This window comes from Schistocerca serialis, chromosome 4 (genome assembly GCF_023864345.2).
Source record: "Schistocerca serialis cubense isolate TAMUIC-IGC-003099 chromosome 4, iqSchSeri2.2, whole genome shotgun sequence".
In the NCBI taxonomy this organism is placed as follows: domain Eukaryota; kingdom Metazoa; phylum Arthropoda; class Insecta; order Orthoptera; family Acrididae; genus Schistocerca; species Schistocerca serialis.
In genome coordinates, this window is record NC_064641.1 from 224,786,308 (window position 1) to 224,801,852 (window position 15,545).

Here is a 15,545-nt window from a genome sequence, read left to right on the forward strand (position 1 = left end):
TTTCTCCTTTTTCACAATGTGGCTTCACTACTGAATACTTTAATCGGTCAGGAAACTGACCATTCCGAAAGGAAAAGTTACAGATGTGTTTAAGTACTGGGATAACATATGCAGAACAGTACTTTAGTATTCTGCTAGATACCCCGACATATCCATGAGAGTTCTAGGTCTTCAGCGACTTATTGACCCAGTCTCTCCCTTGTCAGTATCATGGAGGAGTATTTCAGATAACAGTCTCGGAAAGCTATTTTCTAAGAGAGTTATATGATTCCCTATAGGAAATAAGCTTTTATTAAGTTCGCCTGCTATATTCAGAAAGTGATTATCAAGAACAGTACATATATCCAGCTTATAAGTAACTGAAACGGTTCTACTACTTACTGACTTTGTATCCTCACCCTGGTGCTGCTGACCAGTATGGTTATAATTTTATCCTGTGATTAGCTACTCTATTTGCGTACCACATGCTTTTTGCCTTCCTAATAATATTTTTTGGCACCCTACAATATTGTTCGTAATGGCCTGCTGCAACTCGATTGTGACTGTTTCTAACATTTGAATATAATTCCCACTTTGTTGTATATTATATTCTCATCTCCCAAGTCAATAACTCAGGCTGCCTCTTAGTACTAGTATCCTGCTTTGTACGTTCTAACGGAAAGCAAATTTTAAAGGGCATGAGAAATGTGTTGAGGAAATCATTAAAATGGCTCTGAGCACTATGGGACTTAACATCTGTGGTGATCAGTCCCCTAGAACTTAGAACTACTTAAACCTAACTAACCTAAGGACATCACACACATCCATGCCCGAGGCAGGATTCGAACCTGCGGCCATAGCGGTCGCGCGGTTCCAGACTGTAGCGTCTAGAACTGCTCGGCCACTTCGGCCGGCTTTTAAGTAACATTTCTCGTTGTATGTTTGTGTGTACAAACGCTTGAAAATGAACAAAACATGTTCGAAACGCTTTGCATTATGTTAGATTAAGCGTAAAATAAAAAGTGACTGGCAGTAGAAACTTGAAATAAATGATTGTCTACTCAGTCCCCTCTAAAATTCCTAAAAGTTTGTAGGAGGAATGTTAGAGCACCCTGTACGATTCCAGTCCACAGGTTTATCTAGAATTCTTGCTGGTGATCTGAGACGTGCGTGGTGTACGGATTTCGTCATTCCAAACATGGCTATTGAGGTACTCGACCTCGGTTGAACCAGGCGTCGTCCATGAACAGTAAAAATTACGGGAAGTTCTCACTGCTGTGCTGCGTTGGACAATCCTTTGGCTGAGCTAAATTCGTCGTTTAACTTCACTTGGTTCCATTCATTATACACACAGTTCAGCAGCAGTTACTCCCCTGTCATGCACAAATACTCTCCAAAGTGTACTCTCAGTAGTTTGTCTTTCACTGGCAAGTTGAAGGAACCGTATTGAATGAATCTTCCCACACACCATCCAATATCATCTTCTCGAAGTCTACTGTGTGAGAGTTTCATTTTGAAAATCTCGGCCAGCTGTGTTTGGAACAATTTAGTTTCTCGTAAGTTTCCGTGCATGGTAATAAATTTCTTTCAATATGGATAACACATAGTGTAGATATTTTTTCTGTACATTATTCCGGCTTCCGTGTACAATGTTTCTGCTGATCCATACATTAAATGCGTCATCTCCGCCAACCACTCAAGAACTGTCAATAGTGATATACTCCAACGTGAAGATCTGTACATTACTTTACAAGATAGCGCCAGAACATCAATGCGGCAAGCTGTTGTTTCCCCAACGTGCACTCCAGATGGAACCGTTGTGCAGAGTGTTTACGTTATTCTAAGCAAGGACAGCAATACAACAACCAGTCGCAATCCTATTAGTTTTTATTATTTTTGCTTACTCAGTTTTCAGCTATAAATAGCCATATTCAGTGCAAATGCTCTGAAGATTGCTATTTATAACTGCAATCAGGATATGCAAGAGTGATAATTCGCTCAAAAGCACTGAAGATGGCTATTTATAGCTGAAATCTGGATGTGCAAGAGTGATAAAAACCATTGGGATTGTAACTGATTACTGTGTTCCTATCCTTCCTTGTCAGCAACTGTTTCTTGCGAAACTAAGCAGTTTCCGAAGCTCACCACACGTAGTGCTCATTCTGAATTTCGTGCTGCATGAAATATTTATTCCCTACCTTTAGGTTCTTATCTCAGTGCACTTAGCTGAGGAACCTCTATCGTCTGTATGATTCTGATCCTAAAGGTTTGGGAGTACGCATTAGGAGTGATTTAAAATGGAATGATCATATAAAGTTGATCGTCGGTAAATCAGATGCCAGACTGAGATTCATTGGAAGAATCCTAAGGAAATGCAATCCGAAAACAAAGGAAGTAGGTTACAGTACGCTTGTTCGCCCACTACTTAAATACTGCTCAGCAGTGTGGAATCCGTACCAGATAGGGTTGATAGAAGAGATAGAGAAGATCCAACGGAGAGCAGCGCGCTTCGTTACAGGATCATTTAGTAATCGCGAAAGCGTTACGGAGATGATAGATAAACTCCAGTGGAAGACTCTGCAGGAGAGACGCTCAGTAGCTAGGTACGGGCTTTTGTTGAAGTTTCGAGAACATACCTTCACCGAAGAGTCAAGCAGTATATTGCTCCCTCCTACGTATATCTCGCGAAGAGACCATGAGGATAAAATCAGAGAGATTAGAGCCCACACAGAGGCATACCGACAATCCTTCTTTCCACGAACAATACGAGACTGGAATAGAAGGGAGAACCCATAGAGGTACTCAAGGTGCCCTCCGCCACACACCGTCAGGTGGCTTGCGGAGTATGGATGTAGATGTAGATGCCATGTCACTTGATGAGTAACCAGATATCTGCACACGTGAAAATGTCACTTTGCGTTGGGCGCCCAGTCTTGCTCGCAACTGAGAGCAGTTCAGAACCCTCTCATCACAGTGGAAGTCCTGACCTGGCGCTTTCTCGCCGTGACTGTGTGCAGGTGGTGGTGTCGACGTTCTTCCAGTGGAACCAGATCGTGTCGCACGCGCCGCCCATCCTGATGGCAACGCTGCTGGGCGCCTGGAGCGACCGCCACGGCCGCAAGGGTCCGCTGCTGCTGGGGCTGGTCGGCAAGCTCTTCTACTCGGCCGCACTAGTCCTCAACGCTTCGCAAGGTCAGCCAACTGCACAACGCCATCTCCAGTCTCGTTGACTGATGCTTTCTACAGAGACCGTACTGATTGCTTTGATAGAAACCTCTTTCCAGGTCGTATATGACTGCAGCTGAGTTATCTTATTTGGTATTAGTCGAGTCATGGCGCCGTGTTGTCGCAACGTTTCGGCGAGCTTGCTACTCAGTATCTCCAGTCGTGGAGGTCAGTAGTGTGGCGGTGGTGTTGATGGGGTCCTGGTGCAGTTGCCCCACTCGTTAAAGGCCAGTCGGCAGTCCAGTGGCTATAAAGACACACACACACACACACACACACACACACGTATATATATATATATATATATATATATATATATATATATATATATATATATATATATATATACTCCTGGAAATGGAAGAAAGAACACATTGACACCGGTGTGTCAGACCCACCATACTTGCTCCGGACACTGCGAGAGGGCTGTACAAGCAATGATCACACGCACGGCACAGCGGACACACCAGGAACCGCGGTGTTGGTCGTCGAATGGCGCTAACTGCGCAGCATTTGTGCACCGCCGCCGTCAGTGTCAGCCAGTTTGCCGTGGCATACGGAGCTCCATCGCAGTCTTTAACACTGGTAGCATGCCGCGACAGCGTGGACGTGAACCGTATGTGCAGTTGACGGACTTTGAGCGAGGGCGTATAGTGGGCATGCGGGAGGCCGGGTGGACGTACCGCCGAATTGCTCAACACGTGGGGCGTGAGGTCTCCACAGTACATCGATGTTGTCGCCAGTGGTCGGCGGAAGGTGCACGTGCCCGTCGACCTGGGACCGGACCGCAGCGACGCACGGATGCACGCCAAGACCGTAGGATCCTACGCAGTGCCGTAGGGGACCGCACCGCCACTTCCCAGCAAATTAGGGACACTGTTGCTCCTGGGGTATCGGCGAGGACCATTCGCAACCGTCTCCATGAAGCTGGGCTACGGTCCCGCACACCGTTAGGCCGTCTTCCACTCACGCCCCAACATCGTGCAGCCCGCCTCCAGTGGTGTCGCGACAGGCGTGAATGGAGGGACGAATGGAGACGTGTCGTCTTCAGCGATGAGAGTCGCTTCTGCCTTGGTGCCAATGATGGTCGTATGCGTGTTTGGCGCCGTGCAGGTGAGCGCCACAATCAGGGCTGCATACGACCGAGGCACACAGGGCCAACACCCGGCATCATGGTGTGGGGAGCGATCTCCTACACTGGCCGTACACCACTGGTGATTGTCGAGGGGACACTGAATAGTGCACGGTACATCCAAACCGTCATCGAACCCATCGTTCTACCATTCCTAGACCGGCAAGGGAACTTGCTGTTCCAACAGGACAATGCACGTCCGCATGTATCCCGTGCCACCCAACGTGCTCTAGAAGGTGTAAGTCAACTATCCTGGCCAGCAAGATCTCCGGATCTGTCCCCCATTGAGCATGTTTGGGACTGGATGAAGCGTCGTCTCACGCGGTCTGCACGTCCAGCACGAACGCTGGTCCAACTGAGGCGCCAGGTGGAAATGGCATGGCAAGCCGTTCCACAGGACTACATCCAGCATCTCTACGATCGTCTCCATGGGAGAATAGCAGCCTGCATTGCTGCGAAAGGTGGATATACACTGTACTAGTGCCGACATTGTGCATGCTCTGTTGCCTGTGTCTATGTGCCTGTGGTTCTGTCAGTGTGATCATGTGATGTATCTGACCCCAGGAATGTGTCAATAAAGTTTCCCCTTCCTGGGACAATGAATTCACGGTGTTCTTATTTCAATTTTCAGGAGTGTATATATACTACTGGCCATTAAAATTGCTACACCAGGAAGAAATGCAGATGATAAACGGGCATTCATGGGACAAATATATTATACTAGAACTGACATGTGATTACATTTTCACGCAAATGGGTGCATAGATGCTGAGAAATTAGTACCCAGAACAACCACCTCTGGCCGTAAAAACGGCCTTGATACGCCTGGGCGTTGAGTCAAACAAAGCTCGGATGGCGTGTACAGATACAGCTGCCCATGCAGGTTCAACATGACACCACAGTTCATCAAGAGTAGTGACTGGCGTATTGTGACGAGCCAGTTGCTCGGCCACCATTGACCAGACGTTTTCAAGTGGTGATAGATCTGGAGAACGTGCTGGACAGGGCAGCAGTCGAACATTTTCTGTATCCACAAAGGCCGGTACAGGGCTTGCAACATGCGGTCGTGCATTATCCTGCTGAAATGTAGGGTTTCGCTGGGTTCGAATGAAGGGTAGAGCCACGGGTCGTAACACATCTGAAATGTAACGTCCACTGTTCAGAGTGCCGTCAATGCGAACAAGAGGTGACCGAGACGTGTAACCAATGGCACCCCATTCCATGACGCCGGGTGATACGCCAGTATAGCGATGACGAATACACGCTTCCAATGTGCGTTCACCGCGATGTCGCCAAACATGGATGCGACCATCATGATGCTGTAAACAGAACCTGGATTCATCCGAAAAAATAACGTTTTGCCATTCGTGCACCCACATTCGTCGTTGAGTACACCATCGCAGGCGCTCCTGTCTGTGATGCAGCGTCAAGGGTAACCGCAGCCATGGTCTCCAAGCTGATAGTCCATGCTGCTGCAAACGTCGTCGAACTGTCCGTGCAGATGGGTGTTGTCTTGCAAACGTCCCCATCTGTTGACTCAGGGATCGAGACGTGGCTGCACGATCTGTTACAGCCATGCGCATAAGATGCCTATCATCTCGACTGCTAGTGATACGAGGCCGTTGGGATCCAGCACGGCGTTCCGTATTACCCTCCTGAACCCACCGATTCCATATTCTGCTAACAGTCATTGGATTCGACCGACGCGAGCAGCAGTGTCGCGATACGATAAATCGCAATCGCGATAGACTAATTCCGACCTTTATCAAAGTCGGAAACGTGATGGTACGCATTTCTCCTCCTTACACGAGGCATCACAACAACGTTTCGCCAGGCAACGCCGGTCAACTGCTGTTTGTGTATGAGAAATCGGTTGGAAACTTTCCTCATGTCAGCACGTTGTAGGTGTCGCCACCGGCGCCAACCTTGTGCGAATGCTCTGAAAAGCTAATCATTGCATATCACAGCATCTTCTTGCTGTCGGTTAAATTTCGCGTCAGTAGCACGTTATCCTCGTGGTGTAGCAATTTTAGTGGCAAACATGTCAGTTCTAGTATAATATATTTGTCCAATGAATACCCGTTTATCATCTGCATTTCATCTTGGTGTAGCAATTTTAATGGCCAGTAGTGTAATACATTCTGAACGTAACATTTCGCATTCGTAGCATTGTTTTCGGCAGAGAAAAAATATGCGGTGCATTACTTTCTGGGCTACCTCCGGGGTTGGAACTTTAATAGTGCCAACTATTTATTTACAGCTCGTACAAAATAGATACGTGTTTCAAAGTTTTACAGACCTTCAAACTAGTCACCAGCATTGTGTATAACCCGTTTCCAGCGACGTGGGATTGTAGGATACTCTTAGCAGTGCCAGTTGTGTTGACAGTTCGAATGGCGTGGTCTATTGCCCGACGATATTGTTGCAGTTCTGAAGCGAATGCGGTGAAGTGTTTCCTTCAGTTTAGAAATCGAGTTGAACTCACGAGGGCGTAATTGAGGGGAGTGCAGTAGGTGGTATAGCACTTAGCAGCCCCATCAGTCAAACAAACCAGTAACAGCTTGCACTGTACGTGCTTGAGCTTAGTCCTGCAAAATGATGGTCAGGTCCTGCAGAAAGTGTCATCACTTCTGTCTCTAAGCTGGTCGTAGGTTGTGTTCCAAAACTGAACAAGGGCGATTTCTAAAATGAAGGAAACACTTCACGGCATTCGCTTCAGAACTGCTACAAATTCGTCAGACAATAGACCGCGCCGCTCGAACTGGCTAATATCGTGTAGGCCCTTGCGAGCAAGCAAAAGTGCCGGAACACGGCATGCCATGGACTCGACTGATTCTGAAGTAGTGCTGCAGAGAACTGACATCATGAATCCTACAGGGCTGTACATAAACCCGTAAGAGTACAAGGGGGTCGAGATCTCTTCTGAACAGCACGTCGCAAGGCATCCCAGATATCCTCAATAATGTTCATGTCTGGGGAATTTGGTGTTCAGCGCAAATGTTTAAATTCAGAAGAGTGTTCCTGGAGCCACTCCATAGCAATTATGGACTTGTGGGGAAGCATTGTCCTGCTGGAATCGGTCAAGTCCGTCGGAATACGCAATGGGTATGAATGGATGCAGGTGATCAGACAGGATGCTTGCGTACGTGTCACCTGTCAGAGTCGTATCTAGACGTATCAGGGGTCCCATATCACTCCAACTGCACACGCCCCACATCATTATAGACTCTCCATCAGCTTGAACAGTCCCCTGCTGACATGCAGGCCCATGGGTTCATGAGGTTGTCTCCATACCCGTACAAGTCCATCTGCTTGATACAATTTGAAACGAAACTCGTCTGACCGGCCAGCATGTTTCCAGTCATCAACAGTCCAATGTCGGTGTTGATGGACCCAGGCGAGGCGTAAAGCTTTGTGTCAAAGAAGTTAATTTTTTACACTAACTAAATATTTTCTGAAGAAACTTAGAACTGACAACTTTTAAACCCTTCAAGTGTTGTCAGACGACAGCATTGCACTATAGCTGTCTGTCCTGAAAGCTATATATCTGTATCTATTTTATTTATTAATTTATTATCTTTTATATCTCATTCGTTGTGCCGATTTTTCCAGAACATCGTATCGTCCACAATAACACAGCAACTGAATGCTACATGATATACCTCATGTCTTGTCAAACTTGTGGAGTTAGTAAGGAAAAGGTTACTTCTTTGCCAATAACTGTATTAAAATATGATTGCAGTTGATAAAAAATCAGTGTAATTTAAACGCGGTCAGTCGTATTTATTAGCTGATACCGCTATCGGAAAGAGTGCCAAAAGATGCGTCTATCAAGGAGACATAAATAATAGTATAAACAGTATTTAACAACATTTTGTAATCATTTAACGTGAACACACTTGCGCAAAAATTCTGGCGTATTTACTTATGAAAAAACTTTTATTTATAATTATTGTGAATGATCTGAGTGTGAGAATGTTAATAACATTTCTTTAATTAAATATTGTTTTAACGTATTGGTTAAGTGCGTAAAGTTGTCAAGTTCAGTCAAAATCATGTCTGTAGAGCACAAGAATGATGTAATTTTGGCGTGAATGGCCTTCTGCCAATGAGAGTTACAGTGGCGGAAAACCGCTGGAGTCAAGTGAAGAGAGGTACTTTGTGAATGATGCACTCAAGGGAGCGATTCTGGACATTTTTGCACGGTTCTGGAGGAAGGCAGACCTTCTTGTGGAATAGTACAATATTCGGTCGTGTAGGTGATTGATTTTGTACGGTGAACAGCCACTACAAGATTTTTAACTTTTGGTTTTTGGGCACTTCACGTTGAGATCTGGTGTAAGGCAAACCTATCTGTGGTAACGTGTGATTCAGTCGTGTCGGTGACAGATTCTGGGCGGTGAATGGCCGCTACAGTACTTTTACTTTTGAAAGGGCTCTAATTTTCGCGAGGTCTAAATGTGCTGCTATGCAGAAACTTACCTTTTCCGCTTGCATTACGGAATTGAGAATAGATAGGGTATGAATTCCTACTCGTTGCCTGTCATTTGTTAACGTATTAATCGTCATGCTGAACTCTGAATTATTTTGAAAAAATGTTAAATGTGTGTGAAATCTTATGGGACTTAACTGCTAAGGTCATCAGTCCCTAAGCTTACACACTACTTAACCTAAATCATCCTAGGGACAAACAAACACACCCATGCCCAAAGGAGGACTCGAACCTCCGCCGGGACCAGCCGCACAGTCCGTGACTGCAGCGCCCTAGACCGCGCGGCAATTATTTCGAGTTGGCGAATATTTTGTATATTGTGATCACAAAATGGCATTAGTTTTTTCGCGTGACGTGGATTACTATTTGGCTCGAGGATTTCACTACCATTCTCGTAATCCTCTCAATGCAACTTCATTTCACAACGATATCCTTCTCTCAGTGTTACAACTAGTTCTAATATGGCCACTTTCCATCTATATGAGATTTTCTCATAAATTAATAATTCTCTCGTGTCACCTACATCGATACTTCAAATTGTCTTTATTTAATATGTCTTATTATTATCTTATTTTATTAATTCATCATTCTAGCCAATGCATAGACTCTTTGAGTGCAGGATCTCAGCTTCAGGTTACCATTTGCAGGGAGTTTGCTGCTGAGCATGAAAGCAGACATGTGCAGCTCGATCCTAGGTCATTATCGAACTATTCTTTTTAAACAAAGCCATGCACAGATCAGTTAACTAATGTATGAGCAACATCAGGTAAAGTCGCAGTTGGTTTGCTAGTATGGTACGGTTGTTAGTCTACTACTGAGCAGAATATGTACATCTACATACATACTCCGCAATCCACCATACGGTGCGTGGCGGAGGGTACCTCGTACCACAACTAGCATCTTCTCTCCCTGTTCCACTCCCAAACAGAACGAGGGAAAAATGACTGCCAATATGCCTCTGTACGAGCCCTAATCTCTCTTACCTTATCTTTGTGGTCTTTCCGCGAAATATAAGTTGGCGGCAGTAAAATTGTACTGCAGTCAGCCTCAAATGATGGTTCTCTAAGTTTCCTCAGTAGCGATATACGAAAAGAACGCCTCCTTTCCTCCAGAGACTCCCACCCGAGTTCCTGAAGCATTTCCGTAACACTCGCGTGATGATCAAACCTACCAGTAAAAAATCTAGCAGCGCGCCTCTGAATTGCTTCTATGTCCTCCCTCAATCCGACCTGATAGAGATCCCAAACGCTCGAGCAGTACTCAAGAATAGGTCGTATTAGTGTTTTATAATCGGTCTCCTTTACAGATGAACCACATCTTTCCAAAATTCTACCAATGAACCGAAGACGACTATCCGCCTTCCCCACAACTGCCATTACATGCTTGTCCCACTTCATATCGCCCTGCAATGTTACGCCCAAATATTTAATCGACGTGACTGCGTCGAGCGCTACACTACTAATGGAGTATTCAAACATTACGGGATTCTTTTTCCTATTCATCTGCATTAATTTACATTTATCTATATTTAGAGTTAGCTGCCATCCTTTACACCAATCACAGATCCTGTCCAAGTCTTCTTGTATCCTCCTACAGTCACTCAACGACGACACCTTCCCGTACACCACAGCATCAGCCGCACATTGCTATCCACCGCATCCAAAAGATCATTTATGTAGATAGAAAACAACAGCGGACCTACGATTAGGTAACGTCGCACTGGGTCGGTCGTAAAAGGAACAAGGGGAAGCGAATGTGTAGTTTCTTGCGTACAAGCGCTCAGCTTTTACAAGTTAATGTAACTCTTACCTGTTAAAGATGGGTTTCACATGTCGACCTTGTATTTGGATGCACTCATCTCTGCGAAGAGATACCAGTTCTTTGAGACACTCCCGTACATGTTGCAAATGTTGACAAGAGTGTACAATTCACTGCTCCAGCTCTGCAACCTCACCAACGGGAATGCTGTCCACATCTCTTTTGAGAAAACCCCGGCTGCAGTGTTGCATACACACGGCATAAAAGAGCGGTGCATTGGCGAGGCTGTCATTCGTATTCATGTGATTTATGTGAAAAGGTTTCGGACGTGATTATGGTCGACGCCGCGTGGGGTAGCCGCGCGGTCTCAGGCGTCTGGTCACAGTCCGGGCGGCTCCCTCCGTCGGAGGTTCGAGTCCTCCCGCGGGCGTGGGTGTGTGTGTTGTCCTTAGCGTAAGTTAGATTAAGTAGTACGTAAGCCTAGGGACCGAGGACCTCAGCAGTTTGGTCCCATAACACCTTACCACAAATTTCCAAATCTTATGGCCGCACGAGAGGAATTAACGGACTTTCAACACGTAATGGTAGATGGAGCTAGACGTATGGGACATTCCATTTCGGAAATCGTTGGGGAAAACAATATTCCGAAATCCACAGTGTCAAGAGTGGCCGAGAATACCAAATTTCAGACGTTACCTCTCACCATGGACAATATAGTAGCCGATGGCTCTCACTTAAAGACCGATATGAGCGGCATCTACATCTACATTTACATGACTACTCTGCAATTCACATTTAAGTGCTTGGCAGAGGGTTCATCGAACCACAATCATACTATCTCTCTACCATTCCACTCCCGAACAGCGCGCGGGAGAAACGAACACCTAAACCTTTCTGTTCGAGCTCTGATTTCTCTTATTTTATTTTGATGATCATTCCTACCTATGTAGGTTGGGTTCAACAAAATATTTTCGCATTCGGAAGAGAAAGTTGGTGACTGAAATTTCGTAAATAGATTTCGCTGCGACGAAAAACGTCTTTGCTTTAATGACTTCCATCCCGACTCGCGTATCATATCTGCCACACTCTCTCCCCTATTACGTGATAATACAAAACGAGCTGCCCTTTTTTGCACCCTTTCGAAGTCCTCCGTCAGTCCCACCTGGTAAGGATCCCACACCGCGCAGCAATATTGTAACAGAGGACGAACGAGTGTAGTGTAAGCTGTCTCTTTAGTGGACTTGTTGCATCTTCTAAGTGTCCTGCCAATGAAACGCAACCACAATATAATCTATGTGGTCTTTCCAACTGAAGTTGTTCGTAATTTTAACACCCAGGTACTTAGTTGAATTGACAGCCTTGAGAATTGTACTATTTATCGAGTAATCGAATTCCAACGGATTTCTTTTGGAACTCATGTGGATCACCTCAAACTTTTCGTTATTTAGCGTCAACTGCCACCTGCCACACCATACAGCAATCTTTTCTAAATCGCTCTGCAACTGATACTGGTCTTCGGATGACCTTACTAGACGGTAAATTACAGCATCATCTGCGAACAACCTAAGAGAACTGCTCAGATTGTCACCCAGGTCATTTATATAGATCAGGAACAGCAGAGGTCCCAAGACGCTTCCCTGGGGAACACCTGATATCACTTCAGTTTTACTCGATGATTTGCCGTCTATTACTACGAACTGCGTTCTTCCTGACAGGAAATCACGAATCCAGTCGCACAACTGATAGATACCCCATAGGCCCGCAGCTTGATTAGAAGTCGCTTGTGAGGATCGGTGTTAAAAGCTTTCCGGAAATCTAGAAATACGGAATCAACTTGAGATCCCCTGTCGATAGCGGCCATTACTTCGTGCGAATATAGAGCTAGCTGCGTTGCACAAGAACGATGTTTTCTGAAACCATGCTGATTGCTTATCAATAGATCGTTCCCTTCGAGGCGATTCATAATGTTTGAATACAGTATATGCTCCAAAACCCTACTGCAAACCGACGTCAACGATATAGGTCTGTAGTTCGATAGATTACTCCTACTACCCTTCTTAAACACTGGTGCGACCTGCGCAGTTTTCCAATCTGTAGGTACAGGTCTATCGGTGAGCGAGCGGTTGTATATGATTGCTAAGTAGGGAGCTATTGTATCAGCGTAATCTGAAAGGAACCTAATCGGTATATAATCTGGACCTGAAGACTTGCCCGCATCAAGCGATTTGATTTGCTTCGTAACCCCTAAGGTATCTACTTCTAAGAAACTCATGCTAGCAGCTGTTCGTGTTTCAAATTATGGAATATTCCATTCGTCTTCCCTGGTGAAGGAATTTCGGAAAACTGCGTTCAATAACTCCGCTTTAGCGCCACAGTCGTCGGTAACAGTACCATCGGCACTGCGCAGCGAAGCTATTAACTGCGTCTTGCCGCTTGTGTACTTTCAATACGACCAGAATTCCTTCGGATTTTCTACCAAATTTCGAGACAATGTTTCGTTATGGAACCTATTAAAGGCATCTCGCATTGAAGTCCGTGCCAAATTTCGCTCGTCTGTAAATTTTAGCCAGTCTTCCGGATTTCGCGTTCTTCTGAACTTCGCATGCTTTTTCCGTTGCCTCTGCAACAGCGTTCGGACCTGTTTTGTGTACCATGGGGGATTAGTTCCATCTCTTACCAACTTATGAGGTATGAATCTCTCAATTGCTGTTGCTACTATATCTTTGAATTTGAGCCACATCTCGTCTACATTTGCATAGTCAGTTCGGAAGGAATTGAGATTGTCTCTTAGGATGGCTTCTAGTGACACTTTATCCGCTTTTTTAAATGAAATTATTTTGCGTTTGTTTCTGGTGGATTTGGAAGAAACGGTATTGCGCCTAGCTGCAACGACCTTGTGATCACTAATCCCTGTATCAGTCATGATGCTATCAGCTCTGGATTGTTTGTGGCTAAGAGGTCAAGTGTGTTTTCGCAACCATTTTCAATTCGCGTGGGTTCGTGGACTAACTGCTCGAAATAATTTTCGGAGAGAGCGTTTAGGACAATCTCGGAAGATGTTTTCTGCCTACCACCGGTTTTGAACAAGTATTTTTGCTAACATATCGAGGGAAGGTTGAAGTCCCCACCAACTATAACCGTTTGAGTGGGGTATTTATTTGTTACGAGACTCAAATTTTCTCTGAACTGTTCAGCAACTATATCATCGGAGTCTGGGGGTCGGTAGAAGGAGCCAATTATTAACTTAGTTCGGCTGTTAAGTATAACCTCCACCCATACCAATTCGCACGGAGTATCTACTTCGACTTCACTACAAGATAAACCACTACTGACAGACACAAACACTCCACCACCAATTCTGCCTAATCTATCTTTCCTGAACACCGTCTGAGACTTCGTAAAAATTTCTGCAGAACTTATTTCAGGCTTTAGCCAGCTTTCTGTACCTATAACGATTTCAGCTTCAGTGCTTTCTATTAGCGCTTGAAGCTCAGGGACATTCCCAGCACAACTACAACAATTTACAACTACAATTCCGACTGTTCCTTGATCCAAGCACGTCCTGTATTTGCCATGCACCCTTTGAGATTGCAGCCCACCCCGTACTTTCCCGAGGCCTTCTAACCTAAAAAAACGCCCAGTCCACGCCACACAGCCTCCGTTACCCGTGTAGCCGCCAGCTGAGTGTAGTGAACTCCTGACCTATTCAGCGGAACCCGAAACCCCACCACCCTATGGCGCAAGTCAAGGAATCTGCAGCCAACACGGTCGCAAAACCGTCTGATCCTCTGATTCAGAACCTCCACCCAGCTCTGCACCAAAGGTCCGCAGTCGGTTCTGTCAACGATGCTGCAGATGGTGAGCATTTGTGTAGAATTGTCAGTGCTAACAGACAATCAGTAATGCGTGAAATAACCACCAATGTGGGACGTACGACGAACGTATCCTTTAGGACAGTGCGGCGAAATTTGGCGTTAATGGGCTATGGCAGCAGACGACCGATGCGAGAGTCTTTGTAAACAGCGCGACTTCGCCTGCTGTGCCTCTGCTGGGCTCATGACCATATCGATTGGACCTGGACGACTGGAAAACTGTGACGTGGTCAGATGAGTCTCATTTGCAGCTGGTAAGAGCTGATGGTAGGGATCGAGTGTGGTGCAAACCACTGGAAGCCATGGATCCAGATTGTCAACATGGGTCTGTGAAAGCTGATAGTGGCTCTATAATGGTGTGGGCTGTGTTTACACGGAATGGACTGAGTCCTCTGGTCCATCTTAACCGATCATTGACTGTGATTGGCTATGTTGGGCTACTTGGAGACCATTTGCAGGCAACAATGATGGATTTTTTTATGGATGGCAATGCGCTACGTCACTGGGCCGCAATTGTTCGCAAGTGATTTCAAGAACATTCCGGACAGTTTCAGCGAATCATCAGGCCAACCAGATCACCCGGCGTGAAGCCCATCGAACATTCATGGGACATAATCAAGAGATCAGTTCTTGCACTGTCGTAATTATGGACGGCTATAGAAGCAGCAATGCTCAGTATTTCTGCAGGGGACTTCCAACGACTTGTTGAGCCCATGCCATGTCGAATTGCTGCAAAGGGAGATCCGACACGATGTTAGAAGGTAACCCACGACTTTTTCTCACCACTGTACATTTACAGGGTGTGGTAGATAAGTAATGAGACTCAGTCTAGAAAAACAAATTTATTGATCCAATTTGTACAAAACGTTAATATTCTTCAAAGTACTCGCCTTGGGCGTCGACACAACGTTGCCAGCGCGTTTTCCAAGCTTCATAGGCCCCACTGTAGTCGGTTTGAGTTACCCCAGTTAGTGCCTTCGTTACAGCACATTGGATGTTTGGAATATCGTCGAAACGATGACCCTTCAGGCATCTTTTGACCTTCGGAAATAGGAAGAAATCAGGAGGACTGAAGTCAGGGCTGTAT

At 45.6% G+C, this 15,545-nt stretch overlaps 1 protein-coding gene across 1 annotated transcript in view; it reads left to right on the forward strand.

Moving 5' to 3' along the window:
• The window catches only part of LOC126473754 (proton-coupled folate transporter), a 298,864-nt gene that overhangs the window by 143,274 nt on the left and 140,045 nt on the right, over positions 1 to 15,545 (forward strand). Inside the window, exon 3 of the mRNA XM_050101010.1 lies at positions 2,997 to 3,171. Coding sequence (XP_049956967.1) covers positions 2,997 to 3,171 — 175 coding nt within the window. The remainder of the gene's footprint in view (positions 1 to 2,996; positions 3,172 to 15,545) is intronic.